Below are 15269 nucleotides of genomic sequence, written 5' to 3' on the forward strand. Positions count from 1 at the left end.
CTTTCCAGTTTTTCTTGTTAGGGTTACTGCTTTTCAATGGAATCTGTATCTGCTATTGAGTTTGAACTGCCCCTCCCCCAGATAACCTGACTACCTAGAAAATAGAGAAATTACAGGGCTTGCACTTCAGAAAAGCAGAAGAATATCACCAAGAAAGCAGTCTAAAACAAGGCTAACTTTAACTTTTTATTTAACTGGCCACAAGAATCTGTAGTTATGGCTGTCTCCTTGCAATCCAAATCAGACTGAGGAATTCTTTTTTTTTTTTTTATAATGTAAAGTTTATTGAACAGTTCGAACAACAATGCAACCATTACAATTGTGTATATGAACAACGCCAGACTAAGCGCACACTGATACAATACTAAAACAATCTTATACCATACAAAAAAGGCAGTTACTGATAAGCTCCTCAATAACACATAGAATGTAGACCACTGTACATTGGAAAGCTAAACATATAGCGGATGCGTAGGTAACGCTACCATCCAGACCCCCAGTGTAAAATGCAAAAGGAAACATATGCATGTGACTTGGAAACTAGAGAACGTACCAGATCTCAGTGTTGTATGAGCGTCTCCCATCAGGAAGACCCACGTACCTAAAGCTCAGGAATGTACTTACTGCTTGAATACAAAGAAAAGAGATAACCAGAAGACAACAAATTGGCGTAGAAATTAAAGAAACACATCTGGGGAACAAAAATCAGCATTGAGAGGCAGGTGACCCAGCCGTTGCCAACATTGACTCCCTCCAGGTAAGATACGGTTGCCACACCCTTTGAAACCGTAAAAGCTGACTTCGCTTTTGGGCTGTAATCTTGTATAGGGAACACATAGCATCGAGTTTCTGATAAAGAACTTCCTTATCAGGGACTCTGTCCTGCTTCCAGGAAGCCGCCAGGGTACATCGCACTGCTATACAATATTGATTAATTAACAGGCACTCATATTTTGAACCATCAACCGACATATTGAGTAATCCCTGAACAGGGGTTAAAATGATCCGTTGGTGCAAAGTACAAAAAATGGTATCCATAACATCCTTCCACAGTCTCTGAACATGAACACATTCCCACCATACATGGATAAAAGTTCCTACTGAGCCACACCCCTTCCAACATTGGGCATCAGAACTAAGACCTGCTTTGTGCAATCTATGAGGTGTCAGGTGCCAGCGAAATAGTACCTTGTATCCGTTTTCTGTAAGGGAAGTTGCAACGGAACTGCGTTTAGTATTGGAAAATATCTGATCCCACTCTTCAGGTGCCAATGACCGACCGAGTTCCATCTCCCACTTGTGGGCATATGCGGGTTTCCCTGGCAATGCACCCTGCAATACCATGTAGAGCTTGGACAATCCACCCTTGATACGGTCAGCTAGATCACACCAACCCTCAAATTGGGACTTACCCCTGCGAAGTTCCACCAGTATATGCTCTTCAGTCAAAAAGTGCCGAATTTGGTGGTAATAATAAAGGGTAGAATGTGGAATAGAGTATAGCTCCTGGAGGTGTGAAAAAGACAGTACCCCATCCCCATCACATAACTGCCCCACGGTGTGCAGGCCCCTCTCCCTCCAATAACGAGCTGAGGTTGAATCCCAACAGGGAGAAAATCGAGTGTGGTAATAGAAATGGGTGTGGCAAGAATAGTGTCTGTGCCCTATGATAAGATGTTTCCACTTTCCCCAGCATTGAAGAGTCGTTTGTAGAGGGTCAGTAATGCTGCCCCCTATCTTCAAGGTCGATCTAGGTTGCCAAAGAAGGGCTTGTAATGGTATGTCGGTATAGAAAAATGTTAAATAAATAAATAAATGTTGCCCACTAAAGATTGTTCGATGGCCACCCAGCCAGGCCTCTCAGCTTTTTTATACCAAGACAGAATACATCCTAGTTGAGCAGCAGCATGGTACCACTGTAAATTGGGGACCCCCATCCCTCCCCTCAATTTATGTCTGTACAGTGTCGCCCGTGCTACCCGAGGTGGTCTCCGTTTCCAGAGGAAGGCAAAGAAACGTCTCTGCCAGCGTTTTAGTAGGTTTGTCGGGACGGGAATAGGTAAGGACTGAAATAGATAATTAAATTTGGGTAGAATGGACATCTTCAATATAGCTATGCGTCCAGTCCAGGTAACTGGTAGACCATCCCAGATATCCAAATCCCGAAACACTTTAGCCACCAATGGGGTATAATTCAAGCGAAACAAGTCCGCCAGTTTAGGTCCTATAAAGATTCCTAGATATTTGAGTTTGGCACCCGCCCACTTAAAAGGAAACTGTTGTTTTAACGGAGCCACTTGGTCTGGGGGCATAGAAACATTCAACACCTCCGATTTAGCAAGGTTTAGTCTAAAACCGGAAACCAAACTAAATTCCCGAAGATGGGCCACTACCCCATGTAATGACTGCTCCGGGTTAGACAAGGTAAATAGAATGTCGTCCGCAAAAAGTGACAACTTATGATCCATCGCTCCCACACGGACTCCCATAATAGTCCCCGCTTCCCGAACTTTAGCAGTAAAGGGCTCTAAAAACAACGCGAATAATAAAGGGGACAACGGACAACCCTGTCTCGTTCCTCTCTCAATTGGAAAAGGGTCCGAATATACTCCATTAACTTTAACCCTGGCTCTTGGCCGATCATAGAGTTTAAAAAGTCAATTGAGAAATTTGGGGCCAAAATTCATTTTCTCAGACTGAGGAATTCTTAATGGCCCTCTGCAATGCACTATGAGTCACCTGCCCCAAAGGAGAAAAGCCCAATACTTTTTTTTGTTTTATTTGCTATAGAGGCATGTTATGTTTGCTAAGGAGGCAGTTCATGCAAATTTATCTCATGCATATTCATGGTGGATATCCTGAAAACCTAACTGGCTGGGGGCCCTCTAGGACAGGTTTGGGAACCACTGGTCTAATATTCAAAAGTAAATGTATGACATCAATGCACTTTTACATTATAGCAAAGATTGTTTTCTTTTTTAAACATCCCCTTGGACAGCCTTCCCTTGGTGGGAAGCAGGAGGAGAGTAGCTGCACAGCAAACCAGTGTTTATTATTCTTCAGATTGTCTTTCTGAAGTTACATAGAAACATAGAAATGACGGCAGAAGAAGACCAAATGGCCCATCCAGTCTGCCCAGCAAGCTTCACACATTTTTTTCTCTCATACTTATCTGTTTCTCTTAGCTCTTGGTTCTATTTCCCTTCCACCCCCACCATTAATGTAGAGAGCAGTGATGGAGCTGCATCCAAGTGAAATATCTAGCTTGATTAGTTAGGGGTAGTAGGGGTAGTAACCGCCGCAATAAGCAAGCTACACCCATGCTTATTTGTTTTACCCAGACTGTGTTGTACAGCCCTTGTTGGTTGTTTTTTCTTCTCCCCTGCCGTTGAAGCAGGGAGCTATGCTGGATATGCATGAAGTATTAGTTTTTCTTCTCTCCTGCCGTTGAAGCAGAGAGCCATGCTGGATATGCATTTAAAGTGAAGTATCAGGCACATTTGGTTTGGGGTAGTAACCGCCGTAACAAGCCAGCTACTCCCCGCTTTGTGATTGCGAATCCTTTTTTCTTCTCCCCTGCCGTTGAAGCTATGCTGGATATGCGTGAAGCATCAGTTTTTTCTTTTCCCCTGCTGTAGAAGCAGAGAGCTATGCTGGAAATGCGTGATGTATCAGTCTTTCTCCCATGCCGTTGAAGCAAAGAGCTCTGCTGGATGTGTGAAGTATCAGTTATTCTTCTCCCCTGCCGTTGAAGCAAAGAGCTCTGCTGGATGTGTGAAGTATCAGTTATTCTTCTCCCCTGCCGTTGAAGCAGAGAGCTCTGCTGGATGTGTGAAGTATCAGTTATTCTTCTCCCCTGCCGTTGAAGCAGAGAGCTATGCTGTATATGCATTGAAAGTGAAGTATCAGGCATATTTGGTTTGGGGTAGTAACCGCCGTAACAAGCCAGCTACTCCCTCTTTGTAAGTGCAAATCCTTTTTTTCACATTTCCTCTTGCTGTTGAAGCTTAGAGCGATGTTGGAGTCACAGTAAGCATGTGTATGTTTATTGAATAAGGGTATTGTGTCCAGGCAGTAGCCATCATTCTGGCGAGTCACCCACTCTTCATTGGCGGCCTCTTGACTTTATGGATCCACAGTGTTTATCCCACGCCCCTTTGAAGTCCTTCACAGTTCTGGTCTTCACCACTTCCTCCGGAAGGGCATTCCAGGCATCCACCACCCTCTCCGTGAAGAAATACTTCCTGACATTGGTTCTGAATCTTCCTCCCTGGAGCCTCAAATCGTGACCCCTGGTTCTGCTGATTTTTTTCCTACGGAAAAGGTTTGTCGTTGTCTTTGGATCATTAAAACCTTTCAAGTATCTGAAAGTCTGTATCATATCTCCTCTGCTCCTCCTTTCCTCCAGGGTGTACATATTTAGATTCTTCAATCTCTCCTCGTACGTCATCCGATGAAGATCCTCCACCTTCCTGGTCGCCCTTCTCTGTACCGCTTCCATCTTGTCTTTGTCTTTTTGTAGATACGGTCTCCAGAACTGAACACAGTACTCCAGGTGAGGCCTCACCAAGGACCTGTACAAGGGAATAATCACTTCCCTTTTCTTACTCGATATTCCTCTCTCTATGCAGCCCAGCATTCTTCTGGCTTTTGCTATCGCCTTGTCGCATTGTTTCGCAGACTTCATATCATTAGACACTATCACCCCAAGGTCCTCATGATGTAAACGTGCACTCACTGCATAGCGTTACAGGGCAACCAGCCAGGAACCCAACCACCCTGGGATTTTGAGCAAACCATTTTTATAATAGTCTCTAATATAATTTTCTACATTTGTATGTCACTCGCACTCCAAAAATTATCTGCATTGCCTTTTTGAGACAGTTAATGAAAGATTTGGTTTCCTTTGGGTGTACTTTTGGTATCTTACCAAAAATTGTGCCTTAGTAATCCTAACTGAAAGATGAAATACAATAAAACATTTCTGTGCTTTTCATGTAGATAAAAGCACTATTAACCTGCATAAATCGGCATTCTGCTCATCGCTCAGCTTCTGTGCAAGTAAAAGCATGCATATGTACTTTTTACCTTCTGGGAGAAGCGCGCCAGTTCAAGCAGCAAACATTCTTCTATATAACAGAGCATGTCCTTTCAGCTGCCAAGGGGACGAAAGGGGGAGCATGGGAGGTGACTGTACATATGTGGGTCTTTTTCTCGGTGGTTCTTGCATACTTTATATACAATTGTGCTCATAGGTTTACATACCCCTGGCAGAAATTGTAAGATGTGTACCATTTTAAGAAACATAAAGGGCAGGCAGAGTAAATAGCACACACATGTAGAGAAAATACAGTATAAATAATATGTGGCACACAATGTCAACTAGAATATATATATGAACAAACAGACTTTATTGTAAATACAGTCACATCAGTGGTACAAATTCAAAAGCGCAAATAATGATATATGGTTTCAGAGCAAGGACCCCGTCACGGCCGTGTTTCACATCAGGGCTGCATCGGGGGGACTGGAATCTCAAAAAAGATAAGGTTGCAATGGAGAAGGTACAGAGAAGGGCGACCAAAATGATAAGGGGAATGGAACAGCTCCTCTATGAGGAAAGACTAAAGAGGTTAGGACTTTTCAGCTTGGAGAAGAGACGGCTGAGGAGGGTGGGGGGATGTGATAGAAGTGTTTAAAATCATGAGAGGTCTAGAACAGGTAGATGTGAATTGGTTATTTACTCTTTCAGATAATAGAAAGACTAGGGGGCACTCCATGAAGTTAGCATGTGGCACATTTAAAACTAATCGGAGAAAGTTCTTTTTCACTCAACGCACAATTAAACTCTGGAATTTGTTGCCAGAGGATGTGGTTAGTGCAGTTAGTGTAGCTGGGTTTAAAAAAGGATTGGATAAGTTCTTGGAGGAGAAGTCCATTACCTGCTATTAATTAAGTTGACTTAGAAAATAGCCACTGCTATTACTAGCAACAGTAACATGGAATAGACATATTTTTTGGGTACTTGCCAGGTTCTTATAGCCTGGATTGGCCACTGTTGGAAACAGGATGCTGGGCTTGATGGACCCTTGGTCTAGCTCAGTATGGCATGTTCTTATGTTCTTAATTACTGAAGCGTTTCAATGTAAAATGACCAAATAGTTGACACTACAACTAAGGAGATGTGCAAGGGTTCAAACACAACTCTGTAAGTTCTGAGGTCACTGTCACAACCAGGACCATACAGTGGATTCCAACATCGGAAAACAATGAGGTGGTTAAAGAACCTTTGCCCCGGATTGACAGAGAAAGGACCGCCACTGCACGAGACAGACAGTAGATTAGGCTAAGAAAAGCAGCAGTAAACGTGAATCAGTTGAAAACACCAAACTGAGCTGGACTATGAACAGCAGGGGATTTTTTAAATTAGAAGGTATCAGCCTGAACTCAGGCAGTGACAAAATCTTAGTGATTTAATCGTTCAGGAGGGAGATCCTTATGAAGCTTTATGGCAATAAAGGGTTGGTAGCCACCCTGTGCCTTATTTAATTGTAATTAGTGTCTGTGAATAAATAGTCAATGAGTTTCTTAGCTCTTGCGAAACTCTTGTGCATTTCATCCAGGGCTGCACTAACTTTGGTGATTACTGAAGCTTGGGGACAGCAAAAGAACTGTCAAAGGATCTGCGAGCAAAAGACGTTCAACTTTATAAATCAGGAAAAGAATATAAAAAGATATCCAAAGATCTGAACACGCCAATCAGTTCTGTTCACTCTGATCAAGAAGTGGAGAATTATGGATTCTGTTAATACCAAGGTAGATCAAGAAAGATTTCAGACACAACTGCCAGGAATATTTGTTGGGATGGAAAGTAAAACCCACAAGCAACTTCTACTGAAATACAGGCTTCGCTGAAGCAAAGTGGTGTGGCTGTTTCAGCAATAAGGATATTCTTGAACAAAAATGGGCTGCATAGTAGAGCTGCCAGAAAAAAAGCCACTGCTGCACCAATGGCACAAAACAGCCCACTTACAATATGCCAAACAGCACCTAGAGAAGCCTCAAAACTTCTGGAACAAAATAATTTGGAGTGATGAGACCAAAACTGAACTTTATGATCACAACCATAAATACTATGAAGAGAATCACACCATCCTTACCGTGAAGCATGGAGGTGAATCTCTGCTGTTTTGGGGGTGTGTGAGCTACAGTGGCACAGGGAATTTAGTGAAAATTGATGGCAGGATGAATGCATCATCTTATCAGAAAGGATTGGAGGAGAATTTGCATTCCTCAGCCAGGAAGCTGTGCATGGGGCGCACTTGGACTTTCCAACAGGACAATGATCTGAAACCTAAGGCAAGCTGACCATTCAGTGGCTGCAGCAGAAGAAAGTGAAGGTTCTGGAGTGGCCATCACAGTCTCCTGATCTCAACATCATTTGGCCACTTTGGGAAGAACTCAAAATTGCAGTTCATGCTAGATGACCAAAGAATTTACAGGATCTGGAGGCTTTTTGCCAAGAGGACTGGCAGCTTTACCACATAAGAAAATAAAAGGCCTCATTCTCAACTATCATAAAAGACTGCAAGCCATCATTGATGCAAAAGGGGGCAATACACGATATTAAGAATTAATGGTATGCAAACTTTTAAACAGGACCATTTTATTATTTCTTTTATTGCTATGGTTTGTTTAATGATTGTGCTATTCTGTGATGCATAATAGTTTAATTTGAAATGCATTAAAAATTACAGACATGTTTTGTCTGATCACTCATGTTTTCTTAAAATGCTAACATCTTACAAATTCTGCCAGGTGTATGTAAACTTATGAGCACAACCCTATATGTGCATATACACACTCAGATCTCAGTGAATCTGAACATAGTCATCTTCAACTACCATCCCATAATTCAAGAAACAGAACACTTGCTTAAATTAATCAATAGAATAATATAAAACTTGCAAGCCATGTGTAGAAAGTTCACACAATAATCTATCATGTGGGCAGAAAAATACTTAAGATAGGCTGTGAGGTGACTCAAAGAGAAGTTAAAGAAGGAAAAAGAATTTAGGATGAGCAGCCTAGTGCAATTTGGCTTGTAAATCCTTCAGGACTGCTCTTAATAAAAAGTACACCATACAAAACTTATACCTTCCAGAAACTTTTTTTTTTTACTTTTTCTTTTTTCTATTTTCTCTTTTTAATTTTCTTGAATTAAAAAAAAAAGTAGACATTTTCTCTGAAGACAGTTGTTTCCCCAATCACATGGATCAGAACAGACACCTCAGCAAGCATCTCTGATGGTGACATCCCTGGCAATGTACCACTGTCCTTTGCTTGCACCCAAGAAACCACAAAGATCCCTCACTTCTAACCTAAATCATTAAGAGACTTACACATACCCATGATGAGTTTTCCATGGACATCTATTAGACAATCTTTAAAAATTTCACAATCTGTCAAACATCCAGTAATTAGATAGCTAATGGCAACCACAAAAAAAAAAACTATACCAACCAGCAGTTTTCATTTGCAAATAGTTATCCAAGTGTCAGAGAAGTTTCTGTCACAGTGTTGTGGCCTGGCTCATGGGGTGCAGTGAAGAACAAATCACCACTCCTATCACAATTTGAAGCAATATTTCATGAATTCTAAATACAGATTTTCTTTCACAACCATTTATTTAGATCCAAAAATGTAACCCTTGGGGTACCATCTGATGGCCCCATCACAGGCACAAAATTAAAGTAAAAGCTCTCTTTATAACAGCAGCACCCATCTTCTGTCACTGAGGGGCTGCAGTTATAATTCGTTTCTGGCATATCAGGTGAGAGGGGACCTGGCCACGGATGCGGGGGGATTTCACAATTACTGGGGGCGAGGGAGAGAAGATTATTTATTTTTTATTTATGTATTTATTACTGAAATGAACCTGAATAGCACTTCACTGACTCAAGAACGACTCATCGGATGACTCGGGTGTGTTAGGTACCAGCCCTCCAACTCGCTCATTCACTCTCAAAGGGCGATTCCGCAGATTGTTATGGTTTGTTTGTTTGTTTGTTGTTTTTTTTTTGGGGGGGGGGGTATAAAATCTGCCCAGTCGGGATGGAGGAGGCCGAGATCTGATCACCGGGGATTTAAGGAAGACTGTCACCAGTCTTAAAGAGACACACTGCACAGAGACCATGGGACTGGACTCTCCCAAGGCCTGCTCACTGCAAGTGCCCCCCACCCCTCATCCGGCCGGGCCTTCCTGATCCCGGGAGAGCGCTTCCCTCGCCGGGACGAGGCCTCACTGTCTCCTCCGCAGCGGCCCCGGGCCCGATCACCGCCGATCGGGAAAGGAGGTCGCCCGGGGCGGCCAGCTACCGGCCGGAGGAACGAGCGGAGGTGGGGAAAGGAGGCCGGGAGTGGTGTGGGGGAGTCCCGCTTACCTGCGCCTTGGTGCCCGGCCTGTTCCTCCTCAGCACTGCAGTCCCCTCCGCCATGACCATAGTGACAGTGTGCGGCGCAAGACCCGGATGTGCGGCTCGCGCTGCCGCAGCCGCCGGAGGAAGAAGGGGAGGGGCGGAGAGCCGCGAGACCGAGGAGCTAAGCCCGCCTCCTGGCCGGCAGCGCGCAGCCACGGCCTTGGGTTGGGAGGAGGCGAGCAAATAGAGAGCCGGCATCGGATCGCTGCAAATTTCACCTAAATCTGGTTATAGTAGCGACCCATGGATGGATTTGTTTTCAGTGAGAATTAGAAGATTTTGCATCACACATATACGTATTTACGTGCAGGATTTTATGATTTAATGAAAGAAAATGTTCTGGATTTTTTTTTAGTTTTTATTGGTGCAAAAATATCACTGATATAGCGAGTTTGGTTGTAAGAAATGTAGAAGACAAGTTTTTCAGTCGGTTGTTTAATTAGAGACTGATGCTTTTCTAACTAGCAGAAGTCTTTATTTACTATACGAGAGGAAAGCCCGGTATAAATGACAGAATGTCAGCGTTTGTAGTCCACAGGCAAGCAGGCCATGCCCGCTAAGGCTTGACGAGGCGTGCGCCGTGGAGTACAAGCAGTTTCCAAAGGCATCCTGCTGTTCCTGCTCAATTATTAGGTCTTTTCCCCCTTTATCGTTCAGTCCTCCCCACCGACCCTCAAACATCCCCTCCTTGGTGCCGCCTGTCCAGAGGAAAATTGTAAGCGTTTGCTGTGCCAGTAGGTGGTGCTCGGAGAAAGGAAGCAAGGCATTACTGGGAAAAGCTGGTAGATTTGTTTTTGTTTGTAGAGTGCTGCGTATATCGTTATAACAATGTTAAATAATAGTAGTAAAAGTCTCTGTCTTACTAAACCGCCTTCGCTCTCTTCTGTGAATGGATGATGTTATATATTGCCTCATATTATGTACATAGTTTCTCCTCACATTATTTACGATATGATTTGTTTACTGTACTTTCTTCCTTTCAGTTCAATGTAAGCCGGTATGATGTGCCTTACGAATGTCGGCAAAGAAAAGCCAATAAATAAATAAATGCCCCCCTTAGTTTATCATCCCCCTCGAATTTAATTCCAATCCTCCATCCCCTCCCACTGCTCATTCTCTTTTCTCAACAAAATGGGTTGACAGACCTACTCCCAGCTTCAACTGTTTCCACCCCCCAGTTACCACAAGTCTCAGTTCCTATGCTTGTAGGTATAGCTCCTTTCTACAAAGGGAACAGAAATTGGGGCTTTGAGCTGCTAGCTAGCAATCAGGCAGCCATCCGAGGACTGATCAGGGAGAGACTTTATTATATCAGCCTTCCTTTGTAGATGAGTGACAGAAATCAGGTTTTAGTGTAGGATGAGTATGTGACTGCTGAAGCTTACATGCTGCTTCTGATGTGTCCCTTAAATTTGTTCCCCCTGCAACTGATGTGACAACCTGTATTTTCCTCCCTGTAGCTTTTTTTGCATGTTACTACATCTTTGCTTTTAATAAAACACATTATTTCTCTTTCTTTCTGAAGTGGAAATCATTTCTTGACTGGGGCTTGAAGTTACAGGCACATGCCCTACTTGCAGCACCTGCTTGAAGCACGTTGAAAACATTTTGCAAACTGCTCAGTCCTTCTGACTCAGAAAAAGTTCTATTTTATCAGTATAAAAACCCCAAACTTTTCACTCCTTAGTGTGCCAGCCTCTCTACAAGATGGCATAAGCACCTTTCAGAAGATCTTGACTAATCTAACCCTGCAGCAATCAATATTAGCATCAGAGTACAGAACTCCTACTACGAATGGATGTGTATCCATAAATTGTTGAATACTCCTCCTATAGTTGCAATTCCAAACTTAGGTGTTTAACACAGAATACTCCTAGATCCATATATCTTTGGATTCTTAGTCCAATTCCAGCTATTGATTGGCCGAGACTGAATCCACCAAGGCAAAAATGTTTTCTCCATGTTCCATCACAAAAAGAGTTGCTTTGAAGGTGTTAAGGACATTGGTGCAACCTAAGATTTTTATTGTGACCATGTAGTTGCTACATCTGCCTCCATCTGATTTTGCTACTGCAACAGAGGAGATATTATGGTCTCCAAAATAGCTAGGAGCCAATGCAACAATCTTGGCACTCATAAAATGCACACTGGTTTTCAGCATGTTTTAATGCCAAGATTTTTTTTTTTTTTAGCTACTGCATCAGGAGTTAAAAAAAAACTAACTAAAACCTTTAAAATGTTTGGCACAGGCCACGTGTACATTTTAATTCAGAAAGGGAGAGGGGAATCATCCCCGACAGGCAATCCTGGAGGTGGCAGAAGCCACAGTGATCACTCAGCCAGATATTAATTTATTCATCCATCTGGCAATGGGAAGAAGGGCAGATAACATACCCAGCTAAGTTTCGGTGTTTTGCACCAGATAGGTACAGCCCCCATCAGGCTATATGGTAGCTGCTTCCCTCTGCCCGATGGATAAATCAGTATTTATCTGGATGAGTGGCAGCGACAGTACTTATGGGAGTAAGTGCCAATAGCTGCTACCACTGCTGGCACTTAAAAATGGTTACAGAAGATTTTTTGCTTTACTGTTTTTTCCTTAGCACTGGAAACTGCAGCTCTGACCCAGAGTTAAGTTCCAGCACTAAAGAAGGTGCGCTATCAAGATGCAGTCTCTCTACCTCAGGGAGTACTACTTAATGCCCTCATTTTTCATGGGATTTCCATGTAAGGATGCCAAGCAGTACTTCTGTTAAGGAACATGCATTTTCTGCATACAAAACTCCCTGCTGCAGTGAGTAAATTTTGCAGCCAGAAAAGGGATGCTCAAGTGCAAGAAACAAAGTACATTGAAATGAACACACCTTTCTGCATTGGCCTGCTAGTGAACTGTTGCATTCAATGCATAGAGCAGCCTTAGCACAAATGGAAAATTGCATGCTTTTATGCCAATTGATCCATCCATAAGTGATACACCAAACTCCAGCAATAGTGGTAGTCTTTGAAAAGTCCTCATTTCTTCTGTAAAGGCTTTAGTGAATTTATTACATAGGGCTTTGACTAGAGCCTTCTGTAGCTCATGAATTTCTAATTAATTTCTTTTATTGATTTTTTAAAATCACCTTGCCATAAAAATACTGGCTTTTCAGAAGGCATTTGACAAAGTTCCTCATACAAGACTCCGCAGAAAATTAAAAAGGCATGGGATTAGAGACAATGTCCTATTGCAGATTGGGCACTGGATAAAAGGCAGGAAACAAAGTAGGACTAAATGGACAGTTTTTTTAAATGGATAAAGTTTAAAATGAAGTCGCAGGGATCTTTACTGGAATCTGTGCTTTTTAACATATGTATAAATGATCAGGCATAGGGAACAAGTGATGTGAGCAAAGTTGAAGTAAGACTATTAAAGTTAAATCAGAACTGAATTGTGAGAAACTGCAGCAGGAACTTGAGCCTGGGCATCCACATGACAGATGAAATTTAATGCGACAAGTACAAAGTGATACAGATAGAGAAAGGGAATTATAGTTAAACAGGTAGAAAAGTGGTTGATGGCTGATATTTTGGACAATATGGAGACCTTACTACTCAGGTATGTCTCTTGTAAGAAGAAAGGTTTGGATAACTTCAGCAGGCCATGTTAACCAAGAGATGGAGGGAAATTTCAGACAGAGCCTTTACAAAAGGAACTGTCTCATTCCCCCCCACCCCCAACTCCTTCATGCCAGAAACCTCTCTCTTTGGTCCTGACCACTCTGCAGTCTCTCTGTAAAAGCATGACAGGTTTTTCCAGAACTTTCTACATGTGCCAGCACAGGCATTTGGAAAATATTTGCAGTGCCAGCACAAGATGAGATTGCAAACCAGAAAAGTGCAAAAAGGAATGGGCTCCCACAGCTTAGGGTAGATGAGGGGGGACATGAGCACCGCTGGTGATGCCCCCATAATCACCCTTGTACTGCTTCTGCCACACTATATACAGGTCATATGCAGAGGAGGGTGTGGATGTAGTTGTAATATGTAGACTCCAGCAGAACATAAGAAAATGCCATACTGGGTCAGACCAAGGGTCCATCAAGCCCAGTATCCTGTTTCCAACAGTGGCCAATCCAGGCCATAAGTACCCAAAAACCAAGTCTATTCCATGTTACCATTGCTAATGGCAGTGGCTATTCTCTAAGTGAACTTAATAGCAGGTAATGGACTTCTCCTCCATCAAAGTGGCAAACAGGTTGCTTTTGTTAAAAAGTAGGGCTGGGGAAGGGGAGATGACGACCATGGCTCTCCCACTTTTAGAAGTAGAGGGGGGGGGGGTGCGCATAGAAATGCCTCTCCCCACACTAACCTCACTTTTAGGGTTACTAGCATCAGGGCCTTCTTTTAACAAAGGAATTTTCAATACTAGTTTATTACATACTTCTGAGGTTAAGAGAGTAACTATCAATGTGGAGAGAAGAAAGAAGCAATCTATGACAGGAATTTGTAATAGTAGTGCTCAAGCCCTAGCAAGAAGGTCATTGAGTGCAGATGTTAAGGTAACATTTATTTTGTGCATCTAACACTAAGATAAATAAGGCAATATGCAGCAACCTGAAACTGGGACTGGGGTAGCAGGTGCAATTTCAGTTTTGTATATATTTGAGGAAAAAAATGGAGTCATTACTTACCTGTTAATTTCATTTTCCTTAGTGTAGACAGATGGACTCAGGACCAATGGCTATAAGTGTACTCCTGATAGCAGTTGGAGACAGATCAGATTTCAATCTGACTTCAGCCCTAGTACATATACCCCTGTAGGAAGTGCAGCTCTTCAGTATATCCACAATGCTTTCCGAGAAGAATACATGTGACTGACTAATTTGAATAACTTGATTAACGTGGACCAGTTGAATTGGCTATAGCAGGAGACCACCACTGCCCTCAACCGGGAAATGTCAACAGCTGGTAGGATGGGCGTCCTACATGAAGGAAAGCATGGCTTACCCTTGAATCACTCACTCACAGGGACGTCCCCTGAGAATTCCATGAGTAACGGCAGCCGTGGGTTGGGTGCAGAGTCCATCTGTCTACACTAAGGAAAACAAAATTATCAGGTAAGTAAATTCTCCATTTCCTAGCATGTAGCAGGTGGACTCAGGACCAATGGGATGTATAAAAGCTACTCCCGAACCGGGTGGGGGGCTGCCTGGGACCCACTTCGTACTGCCCTTGCAAATGCTGTGTCCTCCCACGCCTGAACATCCAAGCTGTAAAGCCTAGAGGTGTGGATGGAGGACCATGTCGCCACCCTGCAGATCTCGGCGAGTGACAGCAACTTTGTTTCTACCCAGGACATGCCTGGGCTCTAGTAGACTGGACCATGATTAGTAGAGGCAGCAGCTTGCCTGCTTCTACATAGACCACCTTGATGCCTTCTTTGAGCCAGCGGGCTATGATTGCTCATGAGGCCGCTTCCCCTTGCCTCTGCCTGCTGTGAAAGCGAATAGGTGGTCCGTTTTTCGTACGGGTTCTGACATTTCCAGGTATCTGGATAGGAGTCTGCCGATGAGGTGGCATAGACTTCGAGCCTCTTCCGAATGCTTATGCTCATTCAGCGATGGTAGCGAGATGGTTTGGTTGATATGAAGTGAGACACCACTTTGGGGAGGAATGAGGGGACCGTGCAAAGCTGGATGGTTCCCCGGGTGAGGCTGAGGAATGGCTCATGGCAGGACAGTGCTTGTAGTTCTGATATACGACGGGCTGAACAAACTGCCAGCAGGAATGCTGTCTTCAAAGTTAATAGTC

At 43.2% G+C, this 15269-nt stretch overlaps 1 protein-coding gene across 1 annotated transcript in view; it reads right to left on the bottom strand.

Annotated features, from left to right (window-relative positions):
• LOC115093790 (MOB-like protein phocein) overlaps positions 1 to 15269 on the bottom strand; it is a 76575-nt gene that overhangs the window by 51206 nt on the left and 10100 nt on the right. The window contains exon 1 of the mRNA XM_029606049.1: positions 9444 to 9636. Within this exon, the coding sequence (XP_029461909.1) occupies positions 9444 to 9503 (60 nt within the window). The 5' untranslated portion in view covers positions 9504 to 9636. Of the gene's footprint in view, positions 1 to 9443 lie in introns of the transcript that reaches the window.

The sequence above is a fragment of the Rhinatrema bivittatum genome, chromosome 6 (assembly GCF_901001135.1).
Source record: "Rhinatrema bivittatum chromosome 6, aRhiBiv1.1, whole genome shotgun sequence".
In the NCBI taxonomy this organism is placed as follows: domain Eukaryota; kingdom Metazoa; phylum Chordata; class Amphibia; order Gymnophiona; family Rhinatrematidae; genus Rhinatrema; species Rhinatrema bivittatum.